Genomic DNA, 17,386 nt, shown 5'->3' with positions numbered 1-17,386 from the left:
TACTGGATTGAAAATTCAAAATTGCAAACAAAGCAAAACAAAAATTTTAAGAGAAGGTAAAATCAAAGTCTTTCTCCTTCACCCCAGGACACTGAAGCCAACGCAAAAGCCTGGTTCTAGAAATGCTGCATTATCCCCAACCACTGCTCCTCCGCCATCAAGCTCAAGGTGTGTCTCAGGCGGCCATGTTACGAGCAGCCCCAGCAGTCGGCGGGCCCGGGCCCTGGGCCCGTTCAGAAGGGCTCCGTCCTTCCAGAGTGGATGGAACCTGCTGCCTAAGCCGAGGCCGACCTGGGAGGACGGAGAGCCAGCACCGCCCCCATCGCCCCCCCCCCCCCACTGTTCTGTGCCCTCAGTTTCTGCCGGGCTCCTTCCTCCACCCTGCCCCTCCTCTTCCTCACTCATCCCCCCCCGCCCCCCGTTGGAAGACCCCCCAGAACCCAGAGAAGGGGCGGGGGGGTGAGGGGCGTGCTGGCTCGGGGCTGCTACCGAGTCAGAGACCTTGACCTCACCTACCTGGGAGGCCTTGAGAAAAACACGTTACATTTCTGGATCAGTTTCCTCATCTGTCAAATGTGGGGAGCCGGCCTGGGTAACCTCTGCGGGCCCCTCCAAACGCTACATCTCACCCTCCTGCGTCCCCCGGAATAAGCTCGGGGGCACACAAATCACGGGGGACGTGGGGCTCGTCGCTCCCGCTCTCTGAGCCTCAGTTTCCCTCTCTGTAAAAATGAAGGGCCCGGCCAGGATCTGGGGTCCTCCAGCCTTCCGACGCCGGCCAGAAGCACTCATAAAGAACTGAAGGAAAAGCTGATTTCCGTCGGGGGTCCGGCCAACAAGCACGAATGACAAACACCGAGGCCGCTCCTGGAGCGCCGGGGACGCGGAGGCAGACAATAGTAGGTCCTGCCCTCCGAGGGCCCCCCGAGGCCAGAGATCTGGGAACCCTCCCCCCGGCCAGGCCTCGGCTTTCTCTTCGGCCGAAATGGCTCGATGCCCCCTCCCCCCAGCCTCCGGGCCTCAGATCCTCCGCAGCGATTTGGGGGAGCCTCCTCGAGCCCTCTCCCTGCCCACCCATCTCCCTCTCGCGGCCTCCCCCGCCCCCACTGGGGCCGGCGGCCCGCACTCACCCTCCTGGAATTTGGGCTTCGGGTCCTGCTTCGGCGCCATTTATGAACGACTCTCCGCCTCCGCCTCCTGCTTCTCCGCCTCCTCCCTCCGTCGTCGTCGTCGTTGCTACCGCCGCGGCCGCTCCGCACCACGCCCAGCCGCGCGTCACGCCCGGCGCCGGCCCTAGCCCGATTCGCCTGACGCCCGCAGGCCGCGCGGCACCGTGCGCGCGCCCCGGGCCGAGGACTGCAGTGAGTGAGCGCGCACGCGCACTTTCGGCGCACGCGCAGGCCCACCTCCGGACCGTCCCGAGGCATGCTGGGAGGGGAGTTGGCTGGCTTTTTTTTTTCCCCATTACGTCACTCTATATAAGAAAAGCGAATCGCTTTTGTAGGCGCTTAATGTGTTCTCTGAACGTCCCTGCCCTCGAGGAGCTCACTTACTGATGGAAGAGGTTACTTGCTGTCCATTTTTTTTTAATTTTAATTCCAAATTTCTCTCCCTCCTCTATCCCCTCCCCTACTCATTGAGAAGGCAAATTTATCCATTATCCATGTGAAGTCTAGCAAAACCTATGTCATAGCCAAAGGAGATAATTTGCAAATAGACAAGCTACAGAAAGAGTACATTGGAGATCATCTCTGAGGCAAAGCACAGTTATTCATCACCTACTGTGTACTAGGCACTGTGCGAAGCGCTGAGGACATTACCTTGCCCTCAAGGAGCTCTCAGCCAAATGGGGGAGAAAACACAAATATCTATCTGTGTAAGAGCTGGATATATTCAGGGTAAATTAAAGATAATCTGAAAGTCAATGAGCATTAATTCATCGCTTACTATAGCAGGCGCTGTGCTGTGCTGGGAGACAAAAAAAAAAAAGCAAAAAAACAAGTCCCTGCCCTCAAGGAGCGCACAGTCCAATGACTGTGAATACCTATGACTAGAAAGTAGCAAGAATAGGCTATGAACCCATTTCACCCATTATACCAAGCTGTGCACAGGATTCTGTACTGGAAGCTGGGGGTGTAGGGCTGTGAGTTTAAGATTAAGTGAAGGGAAAATACACCAGTAGGTGTGATGAAATTCAACGCATGAACAAACATTTATTTTATGATGCAAGGTATAATGAAATGAGGCCAGAGGAGAGACCAGGGAAAATTCTCGTAAGAAATTAAAAGGAGGTAAAAATCTCATGAAAGACCAGGAAATTTGGCCAAGTTGATTATCGAAGGCTTTGTGAGCTCTGGTCTAAAGCCCTAGTTTGGAGTCCCAGGTTTGCTTCTTACCAGGTGTGCCATCCTGAGCAGGTACCTTACCTAACCTCGGTCTACTCATCCCAAAAAAATGAGGGGCAGTTGGACTAGATGAAGGACCGAGGAAAGAAGGAAAGCCCTTCCCACAGAGGAAAATCTCCCGTTGCTCAAGCACTTTGCTTACAATAATTTTGGAAGACGCTGCCGTTTTATAACTAAAGAACCCCCAGCTACATCTCCTCTGTGATACTGATTTCAAGAGGAGAGAAGGACCACAGCAAAGAAAAGGGCAGGAGAAGAAGGGGAGATGGAAATCAGTCCAGTTTGTCTGGGTCTTGGGGCAACTGAAAGACAGTCAAGTGAGTTAAGACTGGAAAGTAAAGCCAGTGTAAAGACACCCGTTACACCAAAATCAGAAGCATATATTGCATAGGAAACAAGGAGCCAAACAAATTTTTTAAATAGCAGAGTGCCACAAGGAAAAAAGTCTTTATTAAGCACTTTTTACAAATTACAAATATCTCATTTGATCCGCACAACAACCCTGGGAGGTCAGTGCAACCATTATCCCCTTTTTAGAGTAGGGAAGACTAAGGCAATCCGACACCTGAGAAGGATCTGAAGCTGGATTTGAACTCAGCTGTTCTTGATTCCATGCCCAGTGTTCTATCTACTGTGCTACCAGCCACCTGAAATAATCACATTGATTCTTTTTTCTTTTTTTTAATTGATCCTATTTACAGCTAATTGATTTTGTCCTGTAACTTGGTAAGTCATGATTCTTTGTCTGTGAACTTAGTTCAGAAATTCAGCTGTTCTTGAATGAGTTAAATTTAGAAATCCAATTCTCTTGTTAATCACTGTTCTATTTTTTGTGTCAAGGAATGTTACCCTTGAATTCCGTCTGGTTTGTTATCCAAAGAAGTCTGGTCCACCATCTCTAACCCTGCTGGTAGACTCAAACAATGAACATTTCTTAGGCACTGGATGGAAGGAGGGGTTTATTTCCCGATCTCTAAACAATCATAACTTCCTGTTCTTTGTTCTGCACTTCCCTAAAACCTATAAAAGGATGACCATTCCCCCATCTCAGGGTCCTAGCTTTGCTGAGGAAGCTGAGATTCTAATTATTGGTAAATTCACACTTTACTAATAAATTGATCTTGCTTGGAACTTTGTACCTCAGTTTACCTTATTTTAACCTTAACAACTGGCAACAATGAAGGAATTGGGGGTAGGAGACTAGTCCTTGGAGTAACCTTTTAGCACCCTTTCCCAACCCTCCCAAGAGCCCTCAGGTAACATTTTCACCAGGGGTATTTCCTTGTAGAAGATTGCTCCAAAGACCTGATTCTGCACCCAATCCCAGCCTTTCCAAACCAAGGTAAACCCTCACACTGTTGGGGAAACTGTAGCTTTGTTTGTCTTGATGTCCTATCTGTGTTTTAAGTATTATTGTTTGGTAATAATTGACAGTAGGAGACTCAGGAAATCCCCCTAAAGTACAGGCCCCTTGGAGAAATTTTCTTTTCTTCAGTGGAAACTCCTGGCACAGGCCAGAGTGATCAAAAGACACACATACAATGGTGCCCATTTAGGGAAATCATAAAGTAAGTTCCAGGCCACTCACTGCCCTAGGCAGGAAGGGGAACTTAAGTCCTGGGCCTCCTGCTATAATTGGCAAGTGGTAAAAGTGAAACCATTCAAAAAGAGTTGGGGCAGCACAATGTCACAACTAACATTATTGGCAAGTAGAACAGCCAGTAGTCACAAATAACCAAAATTGGCAAATGCTTGATAAACCGGTAGTAGATTCTTCCCAGTCAAAAGGGACTAACTAAAAATAAAAGTCGGAAAAATTAAATGAGAAGGAAAGTCTCTCTATTCAACACCTGGGGACACCCTTACCCAAATTAGTCTTTGATATATGAGAATCTGGAAAGGTCCCATATTTGGCATGAGAAGAGACTTTTCACCTGTGCACACTATTTTTTTTTTTTTAAGGAAAGTTTGTCGCTGGTGTTTATTGTCATTATGTGCACAGAGTTAAGAAGAAAAAATCCTGCTAGCAAGTGCTTCTCTGTTTCTCTCTACGTCTTATAAACTAACTTTTTCTTGGGAAAACAAAGGTGAACTTTTCTGAATAATTCTCTAAGTCTTCAAAAAGGCATTCTCCCTTTCTCTCTACATTTCTAAACTCTCGCCAAGTTTTGGGAGCGCAGAGAGAAAAACAGATAAGAACAAAAGGGAATCATTTCCCTCAGACCATATAATGTTATGACATTGTAAACTAATTAGAAACTGAATTTGTGACTAAAATGTAAGTTTTCTACTGTGAATTTTGAAATTGCAGTTTGAATGTTTTTATAAATGCTAAAATATTCTAGTGAGTTTGGGTTTAACATTCTTTTGTTTTAAGTAAATTAAGAACATAATTGTTAATATTACATAGACCTTTTATTTCTCTTCCCCTGGAGAATGACAGACTTGTTTTGCTGATTAGAAAGAAGCTAGTTTGAAAATAGTATCAGTGAATTTTCAAAGAGAAGGAGAAAAAAACAAGTTTGCAGTTTCAAAATGGTATATTCAGTTTTCTGCCCTACGTGGCATGAGAAAGGTGTAGGCGAACTTAGGAGCATCACCATAACTATATATGAGAGAAAGAACAAAGGAAGGAAAAATCTGAACCAACATCTCCACCCTGATCCCCAGAGGGATTATACCACTGCAGCTTAAAGAAGGGGGAGTAAGTTTGGGCTAATTTCAAAGGAAGTTTACAATTCGTGGAATGCTGAAATAGTGAAGCCCCCTCAGTGTGGGACAAGACCTTATCTCTCCTACCATCCATCCTCACCCTGCATCCCTTCTATATTTTTAGAAACTGCTCTGCTGAGAAAGTAGAGATAAGAAATTACATCAGTAGACACACACCTGCAAGGTCCTGTTTATCTAGCTTTTACTCTCTTTTTGCTGAATACTAATCCCTGGTCTCAGGCCTGTCTTTTTGTTCTTTGTTCTCTGTTGCTGGGAAAAGATTCTGAGTTTAGAATGTGACATTAGGGTCTATATAACTTGCTTTGAGCTGTATCACACACACACACACACACACACACACAGGTGCTGGCATCATCTTGGGTCATGCTGAGGTATGTCCTTTCTCATGAGAAAGTAATAAATTCCTTTTTGCCTTTTTCCAAGAACAGTCTCTGTCTGTTTTTAATGTGAGTAGTGGTCTCTGACCCACACAATGTCATGTTTTAAATTCATGGTATTGTGACTGTTTTTATTGTAGTGTTTCTATATTTTCTAGTATTGAAAATTCTGGAAACCATTATATAAGAAATACTGTTAGAAGGACGATGAAATTATGTCATTGGCGAATTTTAACTTCTTTTGATTTGGATACTATGAAATTATTAATTAGGTGATTAGTGGCTCTTGTCATAATATTAATATCTATCAAGTATTTAATGAGGTATATTTTTAAAGAGAAGAATTAGAATTGCTTACTATGCAGGAAAAAGAAAAAGGAGAAAAGAATGTCGATTTATTTTTTGGAAGACATGCTAACTTTTTTATTGTTAACTAACTTATTGCAGCAACATGAAAGCAATAATAATTATATCCAGCCCTCAGCTATGATTAGTGAAACTTCGCGATTTCAGATGAAATGTCATGGGACTGTAACCCAATATTGTTCTGAGTTTTGAATTCAGGTATAATTGTCAAAATGATAGTAATACACCATTTGAAGGAAATGCCACTAGCTGATCAAAGGAAGTCCAGTCTGAGAACTACTGCAGGTGGATGTCTGTACCTGGGAAAGATTGAGGGGATGTCCTTGCAGTGGACTAAGGGAGGAACTTCTTGACTGAGTTTCCCCATTGTGTTATTTCCTTTCCCAGGAGGAATGTTTCCTACCTGATTAATGTTGAGTCTGGCTATGATACTATATGGATAAGGTGGAACTTCTGTGTATGATTAGCGGTTCCAAATAGTAAATACAACTCAGCTGAAATCAAACAGAACTAAGATCCTATTCTACCAATGTTGCATCATTCTGTACCCTTAGGCTTAGGCTTTGAGGACCAGTTTTGATGCTGTTGTAACCTTCCTTTCATAGCAAATCTCTCTAACCAGGGCAGGTAAAACTGCGATTTCTTTTTAATACAGAATCTTTTTGTGGCAATACTCCAGAACCTCTGCACTGCCCTAATAGGATGCAAGTTGCTTGAAATGTCTCAGAATAATATGAGAATAAATGAAGAAGTTTGTGGGACCAAGATATTAATCTATTAATTGATAAAGTTAAAATCAGAAGCATCTTCTGTTTGGTTATAAGAAAAAGAATTTACATGCAATAAGTTGCCATAGAAGAGAGTACTTATAAACTATCTTGTGTTTCCTCAAAGGGACATCCAATTTTATTTAGGTTTAATTTGGGATTAACACCTGTGTGTAGAGCATGTCCTGAAGTGCTGGCCATTTCCATGTAGACAGCTCATTTGAGATATACACTGCTCTCTGTATACAATCTGAGATTAAGTCCTTAGGATATTTACACATCCCATCCCAAGTCTTTCATCCTCTGTTACAATTACAATAAGCATCTTTTATGCAAGTCCATTTGTGTGGCTAATGAACCTAGGGATGAAAGGTAGCTATTTACAAGAGTGCTGTTAGCTCTGTTTTCATGTTTAGGGTTAGATCCCTAAAGTATCTCACCCTGCTAAGCACAGAATTAGCTAGAGTGGAAAATGTTAAGAAAGCAAGACCAAACAATTATGTATGTCAGACGTAAATTATTCTAATGGGATAAATGGGCCTTAAGCATATTCTAATAGTAAGTTTTAAAATTTGGGTTCAAGACTATATATAAAATTGTATTGTTCAACCTCTGCTCAAACCAGGCGGTTTTTTTTTAATGCATAATTTTAAAAGTGTCATAGTTCAGCCTTCTGTGGTGCTTTAAAAATGTTTAGTTTATGATTGCAGGGGAATCTATTGGCAAATCTATACTCTACTAATAAATTGTTCTTGGAATGTTGTGCCTTAGTTTACCTTATTTTGACCATAATATGCCTCAACATTAAGAATTTAGGAAGATGGCAGCTGAAAAGCAGGGACTAGCATGAGCTCCCCGCCAAGTCCCTCCAAAAACCTATAAAAATGGCTCTGAACGAATTCTAGAACTGCAGAACCCACAAAAGAGCAGAGGGAAGCAGGGCTCCAGCCCAGGACAGCCTGGATGGTCTCTGAGTGAGGTCTATCCCACACGGAGCTGGGAGCGGAGAGGGGCAGAGCCCAACATGGGCGGCACGGACCAACCAGACCAGGAGCCGGGCAGAGTGTGCCCTGGCGCCCTAAATCAGTGAGCTGCAGCAGTTACCAGATGTCTCAACCCACAAACACCAAAGACAACAGAGAAGGTTAGTGGGAAAAGCTGCAGGAGTGGAAGGAGTTCCCGGTTCGGCTACTGCCCCAGGGGCACCGGAGGTGGGGCAGCTACGGAACTACAGCTGCAGTTGCTTCCAGCCCCAGGCCCACCTGGTGGGAGGAATTAAGTGGTGGATCAGAGCAGGAGTGCACAGCCTGCTGAAGATCTAAGTCCAGTCCGGGTTGGGGGTTCTTGGGGAAGGAGGAGTGCTGTTGTGGCAGCGCATCCACCCAAGCTTGGAACATAGAACTCTTTAGTCTACAAGCAGTCATACCCCGCTGAAAAACTCAAGGGTCAAGTTAGTTGGTTGGGAATATGGCCAGGCAGCGAAAACACACCCAGACTCAGTCTCAGACTTTGGAGTGTTTCTTTGGTGACAAAGAAGACCAAAACATACAGTCAACAAAGTCATAGAGCCTACAACGAAAGCCTCCAAGAAAAACAGGAACTGGTCTCAGGCCATGGAAGAGCTCAAAAAGGATTTGGAAAGGCAAGTTAGAGAAGTAGAGGAAAAATTGGGAAGAGAAAAGAGAAGGATGAGAGAAAACCATGAAAAACAAGTCAATGACTTGCTAAAGGAGACCCCAAAAATGCTGAAAAATACACTGAAGAAAACAATACCTTAAAAAATAGACTAACTCAAATGGCAATAAGAGCTCCAAAAAGCCAATGAGGAGAAGAATGCCTTGAAAGGCAGAATTCGCCAAATGGTAAAGGAGGTCCAAAAGACCACTGAAGAAAATACTACCTTAAAAATTAGATTGGAGCAAGTGGAAGCTAGTGACTTTATGAGAAATCAAGATATTATAAAACAGAACCAAAGGAATAAAAAAATGGAAGACAATGTGAAATATCTCATTGGAAAAACCACTGACCTGGAAAATAGATCCAGAAGAAATAATTTAAAAATTATTGGACTACCTGAAAGCCATGATCAAAAAAACAGCCTAGATATCATCTTTCAAGAAATTATCAGGGAGAACTGCCCTGATATTCTAGAGCCACAGGGCAAAATAGAAATTGAAAGAATCCACAGATCGCCTCCTCAAATAGATCCCAAAAAGAAATCTCCTAGGAATATTGTCCCCAAATTCCAGAGCTCCCAAATCAAGGAGAAAATACTTCAAGCAGCCAGAAAGAAACAATTTGAGTATTGTGGAAACACAATCAGAATAACCCAAGATCTAGCAGCTTCTACATTAAGAGACTGAAGGGCTTGGAATACGATATTCTGGAGGTCAATGGAGCTAGGATTAAAACCAAGAATCACCTACCCAGCAAAAATGAGTATCATGCTCCAAGGCAAAATATGGACTTTCAATAAAATAGAGGACTTTCAAGCTTTCTCAGTGAAAAGACCAGAGCTGAATAGAAAATTTGACTTTCAAACACAAGAATCAAGAGAAGCATGAAAAGGTAATCAAGAAAAAGAAATTGCAAGGGACTTACTAAAGTTGAACTGTTTTGTTTACATTCCTACATGGAAAGATGATGTGTATGATTCATGAGACCTCAGTATTAGGGTAGCTGAAGGGAATATTCATACACACACACACACACACACACACACACACACACACACACACATATATATATATATATATATATATATGTTTATGTGTATATATATGAGTGTGTATGTATGTATATATGTATGTGTATATATATAGAGAGAGAGAGAGAGAAAGAGAGAGAGAGAGCAGGCACAGGGTGAGTTGAAGATGAAGGGAAGATATCTAAAAGAAATAAAATCAAATTAAGGGATGAGAGAAGAATATATTGAGAGAGGGAGATAGGGAGAGATAGAATGGGGTAAATTATCTGGCATAAAAGTGGCAAGAAAAAGCAGTTCTGTAGGAAGGGAAGAGAAGGCAGGTGAGGGGGAATGAGTGAATCTTGCTCTCATCAGATTTGACCTGAGGAGGGAATACCATACATACTCAATTGGGTAACTTACCCCACAGGAAAAAAGGAGGAAGAAGAAGATAAAAAAAGGGGGAATGATAGAAGGGAGGGCAGATGGGGGTGGAGGTAATCAAAAACAAACAGAAAGGAGACAGGGTCAAGGGAGAAAATTCAATAAAGGGGGATAGGTTAGGAAGGAGCAAAATATAGTGAATCTTTCACAACATGAGTATTGTGGAAGGGTTATACATAATGATACGCATGTGGCCTATGTTGAATTGCTTGACTTCTTAGGGAGGGTGGGTGGGAAGGGAAGAGGGGAGAGAATTTAGAACTCAAAGTTTTAAAAACAGATGTTCAAAAACAAAAAAAAAAAGTTTTTGCATGCAACTAGAAAATAAGATACACAGGCAATGGAGCATAGAAATTTATCTTGCCCTACAAGAAAGAAAGGGAAAAGGGGATGGGAGAGGAGTGGGGTGACAGAAGGGAGGGCTGACTGGGGAACAAGGCAACCAGAATATACATCATCTTGGAGTGGGGGGGAGGGTAGAAATGGGGAGAAAATTTGTAATTCAAACTCTTATGAAGATCAATGCTGAAAACTAAATATATTAAATAAAAAATATGAAAAAAAAGAAAAAAAAGAATTTAGAAATATTAGGAATACTAATTTTGTATAAAGGATGGATTGAAGAGAAAGGATACCTCACTCCATTGGCCTCTAAGACCTTTGTATCTGAGACTTGTCCTCTCAACAAAGGAGGAATCAGACATAGGAAAGACCCAGTAGAGGGGAACGTGAGGTATTATTCCAGGTAAGACCGAAGTAGACAATGGAGGGGTCTATGGGGTGTTCAGGAGGAGTAGAACCTCTGGTGCGAGGGCTTGCTGGGACCTTTTCAGGGCTGTTCATCCATCTTTGGTGTCCACCTGATTTACCCAGCTCTCATATGGGGCTCCAAGAACTCTATGCTCAGTGGCTACACCCTGGTAAAACCATCTTGGCAGACAGGCTAAACCAAGTTGAAGGAACTGACCAGTCTCAAACCTGTCTGTGAGTTAGAGGAATGTCTACCCCAGGCATGTGAAGACTTCCCCTGGAGGCATGGGTAGATGAGAACAATTTGTTCCAGTGGTCATGATGAGGACTAAAGCAGGTGCTATGGAGCGCTTAGAGCTTCATCAGATACCAGAGAGGGCAAGGCCACCCACTTCATCCCAGGCCATTACCAGTCATCCTGACTTGTTTTGTCATTGGACTTTGATGACTTAGGAAGAGAAAGTCAAGCTGGTGACTTCGTGTACCTCTGCCTCACTTAGATCCAATTCACCCAAGTCAGGCTATCACCCATGATATCACTGGTCCTCTTAAAAAATAAAGGACAAACAACACCAATAAGCAGGCAGTCATTAAGAGAGGAGTTCATTCATTTGACACATTTATTAAGAGCGTACCAAATATAAGAACTGAATAAAAATACCTCGCATTCTGGGAACCAAGTGCATTGGCTCCCCATTTTTTCCTCTACAAATGACATCTACCTAATTTTCTTGCCCATTCAGGGATACCTTGAAGAGCCTCTCAAAAAAGGTATTCTGCTTGAACACTGCTAGGAATTTCTCAAGACCCCTCAGTTCTGTTCAGAAACCAATCTCATTGTTAGAAAAGCCTTTCATATTCTATCATTTTTTAACTTTATCCAATGAGTCAGTCAGTGAACAAGCATTTATTAAACACTTATTGTAGCCTAGATGATCTGCTATACACTGAGGATACAAAAAGCAAGGCAAAAACTCATTCTCTATCTTTAAGGAGCTTATATTCTAATGGAAAAAACATGTAAATTTCTAAATACATACAAGAGATAGATAGTCTAGGTCAAGGGTTGGGAACCAGTGGCCTTGAAGCCACATGTGGCCCTCTAGGTCCTCAGTTGTGGCCCTTTGGCTGAATCCAAACTTCACAGAACAGGTTCCTTTATTAAGGGGATTTGTTTTGCGAAGTTTGGATTCAGTCAAAGCACCACACTTGCAGATGTGGCCTCAAGGACAAAGATTCCAACCCATGGTAGGGGGTAGAACACATTATTTTTTCCTGAGCTGAATTAATTTTAACCAAATGGAGTCAGGCAGGTTTAAGGGCTGTAATTTAGGGGGGAACATCTCTAAAGACAAAAATATATAGTATCATGGGATATAGAACTTAGAGACTATATAGTCCATTTCATAGGTACAGAAACTGAGACTCAAACATGATGTGCCCAATGTCACAAAGTTTTAAAATGATTGTAATATAAAAACCTTAAATCCTTAGGACTAAAGTTCTATTCTACCATCTATCCAGAATATGGCAATGATCCTGGACCCTGGAAGACCGTCAGTGAAATGTGAGCTCGTGCAGGTTTTTCAAAGATAATAAAGAGTGCTTAAATTCCAAGAAGATCTTAGTCTGAGGTTTGGAGAACAGGTGGTAGATTTTATTAGCCATGGCCCCTCAGAGAAAACGCTTATTAGCAACAGTAGCAATCTGTGTGGGTGGAGACAAGAATTCTGATGAAAGTCATGGATCCTTGAAGTGCAGAAGGAAATTACCATATGCCTCTGGTATTTAACTAAGAAGTTCTATTTCTACGAGCTTGTTTAATTGGCCGGTCCCTCCATCTGCTCTTCCGACATCTGTCTTTGTCTGTCCTGTGTCGCTACACAATTGTAAAATGTTGCTCTCACAGGCCAGAAGCTCAGAGCTGGAAGGGACTTCAGAGGCCATCCACAAGGAAATATAGGTAAAAAAATAATCCTCATTATCCTACTTCTCCAATCTTTTCCCCCCATCACTGAGCTCAACTATTCTCATGATTTCCCTTCTCTGCTTCTAATTTAAATCTCTATCCCTTATTTTGTCTTCTCACTCAGGTTTTAGCCCTACAAGCCCAACTGCCTATTTGGCATTTCCTCTTGGAGACCTCCATCCCAAACCCAACACTCCAAAGAGAGCTGGACTTAGAAGAAATGGAACTGGCTTCAAATCCTGCCTCTGTCACTTAAGCCCCTCATATGACCTTGGCCAAGTCATTCAAGCTGCTTGGTACATAGTGGGTGCTTAGTAAATGTTTATTGACTAAGTTCTCCTGGACTTGGTTTTCTATTTATAAAATGAATGAATTAGATTAGACAGCCTCTCGGGGACCTTCTGGCTTCAAATCAATGATCCCATGAACTAATCATTTACAGGTCCATATTCATCCACATTTCCTTCCCAGCCTCCCTATCTCGCAGGATATCATCATTTTCCCAGGCACCTAAAACTTAAAGCCTCAGTGATCTTTCCTTTCCTCCTTGCTCCCACCTAATCAGCCACTAACAGTACAAGACTGCATAAATAATAATTATTGTTGGAGCTCCTCAGTGGAGTTGTACAATCCATTGCCAATCCATTTCAGGGTAATTATAGTTCTCTTTATGTAGCATTTTATGGTTTACAAAGCACCCTGAATAACCTTGTGAGGAAGGTAGTCAACATACTATTACCCTATTTTATAGGTGAGGAAATTGTAATGAGAAAGATGACAAAAGGTATACATTGGTCCAGGTACAGTACTGGGTGGAGCTGGGACTCAAACCCAGGCCTTTTTATTCAAGGTCCATTTCCTTTGAGTTTATGATCTGGCCGTTTCCTCCCTCTTACATTTATAACCTAGTGGAAAAACTAGAGCAGACATAGGAAGATGCATTATAAATTGTGGCTATTTAGGGAATAATGCAAGTTTGGATTCTGCCACAGGCTCCATCTGCTGAGGGTCAGATGTTACTGGCTTTCTTGGTGTTAGGGACAAGGAGTTCAACTATTGCGTACCACATGTTCCTCTGTCAGTTTGTAGCAGGAAAATGATTCTTCCAGAAAGGCAGGGAGGCCTAGTATAATGAACGCCAACTGTGATATCAGGAAGAACCCAACAAATGTTATCTCTGACACAACTAAGTGACCCTGAGCAACTACCAACTTGTTAGCAGCCTAAGCAATTCTCTGAGGCTATAAATTACAAATGTCACAGTTGGTGGAAGGAGTTTTCATACTAGGAGTTTCCCCACGCCAATGAAATCATCCATTTAGAGAAAAAATGAGAGGGGCAAGGGAAATATTATTATTACTTTATATTATATGTTTTTGCAATTGCATACTGGTTTGTTTTAATTCCATTTTTAATGGAGCCTGGAACATATGGGTAAATCAGGCCTTTTAGATGACTCATTCATTCTTTATTGCTACATGCTGTGTGCTTAGGGGATTGTGTTGGCAATTAAGTTGGGACTTTCTTACTGTTTTAGAATGATTAATTAAGTGTCTTTGATTGAACCTTACTAGGTGCAAAGCCCCAGGCCCAAACCCCTATCTACTAGGTTCTAAACCTTGTGGGTGTGAAGTTCTCAGGGTCCTGAGGGGAGTTGCTAAGACCAGAGTCAATAGTAGAAGCCTGAGTTCTGGTCGCTCAGATGGGCCAGCTAAAGAGACTATGAAAAGAGAGAACAGGGCTATTTGCTGGGGGCTCTCACTCTTGGAGGTGTGTTGATGTGGAGACTCTGGGCAGCTGTAGTTAAGAGCCCTCCAGCTTGTAAACCCGGATGTTGGGACTTTGTTAAACTCTGGTAACTATGCATTGAGATTTGAATCAGACAAGATCCATCTGTCGATGTTTGTAATTTGTTTGTATTTGCTCTGAAGTTCAAGGTGCTGGCTTTTTCCCCTGAACTAAGTGAATAATATATGTATATGTTGGATTTAAGTAAGATTGTTAACCCCTTAAAGTTACTTTCCTTAGTAAGGCAGATCAAAAGAACCTGTGCTGACCGCTTTCTGTGTGCTGGTTGTTGTTGGGTCTTACACCCCTACCGTAGCTGCTAGCAGATTGTTACAATAGGGGTGGAGTGCGTGCAGAACTGTAAGGAGAAATCAGCTAAAGCCTCTGCTGTCAAGGAGCTTACAACCCAGTAGTTATTTCAAAAACGGTACATAATAAGTAAAGCTAAGATTTGTGTTTATAGGCAGAAACTCCAGAATTAGGTCCTTTCTTTCTGCTTTTTGATTTGGGGGTTGTGAGAGGAAGGAGACTATGGACTAAAACCCTTAGACCTCGGGAAATGGTAACTGGCATTTGTATAGCGACTTAGGGTTTGCAAAATACTTTGCATAGTGAATCCTAGCAACAGCTCTTTGAGGTAGCTGCTATTTGGGATGTTGGGGAAGGATGGGAAGGAAGGTTGGACCTGTGATTTCATTCATATAGGGACTTCCTCCTGGGGAAGCTCCTTCTGCCAAAGCAGATCAGCAACTGTTCTTCCGTTTAAAGTCTTTGAAAGTTGACTAGGGCACCAGGAGTTTTAGGAACTCTCCCAGGGTCACACATATGGGTCTATGGCTGGATTCCAATGAAACCAGTTTGTTCTCATTCCACGTCCAGCACAATATCCCTTCCTAAACCCACACTCCCCACAAACCCAGGAGCAAGACAGAGAATCAAAAACAAATTGACAAGTTGGCCAGAGCTGTTTCTTTCCATTAAAGGTGGGTGTTTGTTATTTGTTACTCTCCTGACACATTTCTTGTCAATTTCTACCTTCCTTTTTGTGAAACCTAATTTAGCTTTTCTTGGAAAAATGTTTCCTTCAGGAGAATCACTCCACTTCTATGATAGCGGCATGTTTGGGGTTTTTCATTATTTCTAAGGGCTCAGGTCAAGCTGTTGAAATTTGGGTTTTTGTTAAGAAATTGCAGCACAATCTGTGGAGGCCCAGGAACCTGAAATGGTTTCCATTGTAAATTAAGTATTGGCTTCGAGAGAAACTCATCAGGAGAAATATCTGAGGACTGCCAGAAAGCACTTACACGTACAGGTCAGGGCACTAGCATTTGAGGCTGGCAAGATGAGAGTCAAGTCCTGCCTTGGGAAATGGTTTGAAGTTGATTGTTGGGGCAAGACAGATGCCAAGGAAAAAGGGTTTGGTTCTCAGTAGGCATTTGGCACCCTTCGGGGAGGGAGAAGATAAATGTCTGTCTGGCTCTTTAAGGACAGAGTAACCAGAGGCGGAAAAGGGAAAAAGAGAGGGGGCGGGAGTGGGGGGCTAGGGGGTTGGAAGACGAAGTTAACTCCAGAAACTTCAAACTGGTCTTAGCTTCGGCCGAATCCATTTTAGCTAAGTCTACTGTGCAGCACTGGGGATGCTTGCCAAGCCTTCCCTTAAGGAGGAGCAGAAAAGCAAAGGTGGGGTGGAGGGTAGGGGGTAGGGGTGGGGCCGGGGGTTTGAATTAAAAGAGCTTCTCAGTCGGGGAAGTGGCAGATCAGTGAGTTTTCCAAAGAGTTATCTGCAAGACTATATTAATCAATCAATGTTTATTAAGCACCTACTGTGTGCCAGACACTGCTAAGCCCTGGGGATAAAGAGGGAAAAGAACAGTCCCTGTGGTCAAAGAGCTTACAATCTAATGAGTGAGACAACGTGCCAACAAATATATAAAAAACAAGCTATATACAGGATAAATAGGAAATAATGAAGTGAGAAGGTGCTGGAATTAAGAGGGGTTGGGAAAGGCTTCCTGTAGAAGGACTTAAAGGAAGCCAGGAAGGTCAGTAGTTAGAAGCGGAGGAGGGAGAGCCTTCCAGACATGGGGGACAGCCGCCTGGAGCCAAGAGATGGAGGGTCTTGTTCATGGGACAGCCAAGAAGCCAATGTCTCTACGTGGAAGAGTGCGTGGCGGTGACTTGGACGTGAGAAGCCGCAGGAATGCCCTATGATTAATTAGAAACCCTGGTCTGGGCGGAGAGGTGGGTGACCCTCTGCTCACGTTCCACGTACTTTAACGTTCCAGAAATCTAAAAGTTTTCTGCTCTCCATCCGTTCACTCTGCCCTTCAAAGCTTCTTTTGGGGAACAGACTGGGGAAGCCGCCAGCGAGAGGTCCAGCCAGACCCCTGGGGAAAGTAGTGACGCAGCGTGCCGGAGTATTTCCCGCGCCTTTCCCTAGTTCTGCCCTGGATACCTTGTAACCTTCTGGTTGCGCGGTTTCTCAGCAGATACGTAGGTTAGCCTCGAAACTGATCTGGAGTTGGTTTTTTTTTTCCTTTTGAAAATCCGGGGCTAAAATGTGGGTTGAGAAAAATTACGCCGCCCAACGTGGGGCTCGAACCCACGACCCTGGGATTAAGAGTCCCATGCTCTACCGACTGAGCTAGCCGGGCAGGACGGAAATTTGGGTTTTTCCCTGTCCCTTCATAGATTAGGAGCGGTACTTCCTTTTAAGGAGTGTGATGAATTGCTGTTTGAGCGGGATGTTTCACTGGCACTTTTTTTTTTCACTATTTCGGCTGAACTTTTGATTCTACGACTCTCAGGTAGCTGTTTTCTAAGACCCGCCCCCACCCCAACCAACTCTTGAGTCACTAATCCTATGATTTCACAAGAATGTCACCGCCCCCTGGTGGTGAGTACCCCTTCCCCCATTTCAGTCCTGCCCCTGCCCTGCTAGTAGACCTATTAGTTAGTTACCTCTCTGCCATGGCTCGCAGATCTCCAGGAAAAACCCTTGCTTACAGAACCCAGACCCGAGATTGTGGCTACTGAGGCAGGTAATGAAAACAGGGGAGAATAAGACAGTCTATGCCTTTGTGTCTGTGCCTCTGGGAGCT

General features: G+C 43.3%; 1 protein-coding gene and 1 non-coding gene across 5 annotated transcripts in view; both read right to left on the bottom strand.

Moving 5' to 3' along the window:
- Positions 1-1,364, bottom strand: part of MORF4L1 (mortality factor 4 like 1) — a 40,850-nt gene extending 39,486 nt beyond the window's left edge. For 2 of the 4 annotated variants that reach the window (XM_036735115.1, XM_036735117.1), the window contains exon 1: positions 1,131-1,360. In XM_036735115.1, coding sequence (XP_036591010.1) covers positions 1,131-1,170 — 40 coding nt within the window. In that variant the 5' untranslated portion in view covers positions 1,171-1,360. Of the gene's footprint in view, positions 1-1,130 lie in introns of all 4 variants that reach the window. The other 2 variants (XM_036735116.1, XM_036735118.1) reach the window with 2 other exon arrangements.
- Positions 1,365-16,866: 15,502 nt separating this feature from the next.
- TRNAK-CUU lies at positions 16,867-16,939 on the bottom strand. Its single transcript has one exon. It is a non-coding gene; the product is annotated as a tRNA-Lys (tRNA).
- Positions 16,940-17,386: the final 447 nt, after the last annotated feature.

Source organism: Trichosurus vulpecula, chromosome 8, assembly GCF_011100635.1.
Source record: "Trichosurus vulpecula isolate mTriVul1 chromosome 8, mTriVul1.pri, whole genome shotgun sequence".
Lineage (NCBI taxonomy): Eukaryota > Metazoa > Chordata > Mammalia > Diprotodontia > Phalangeridae > Trichosurus > Trichosurus vulpecula.
The sequence above is the reverse complement of the archived record's forward strand: the minus strand, read 5'-3'. Positions and strand labels throughout refer to the sequence as shown.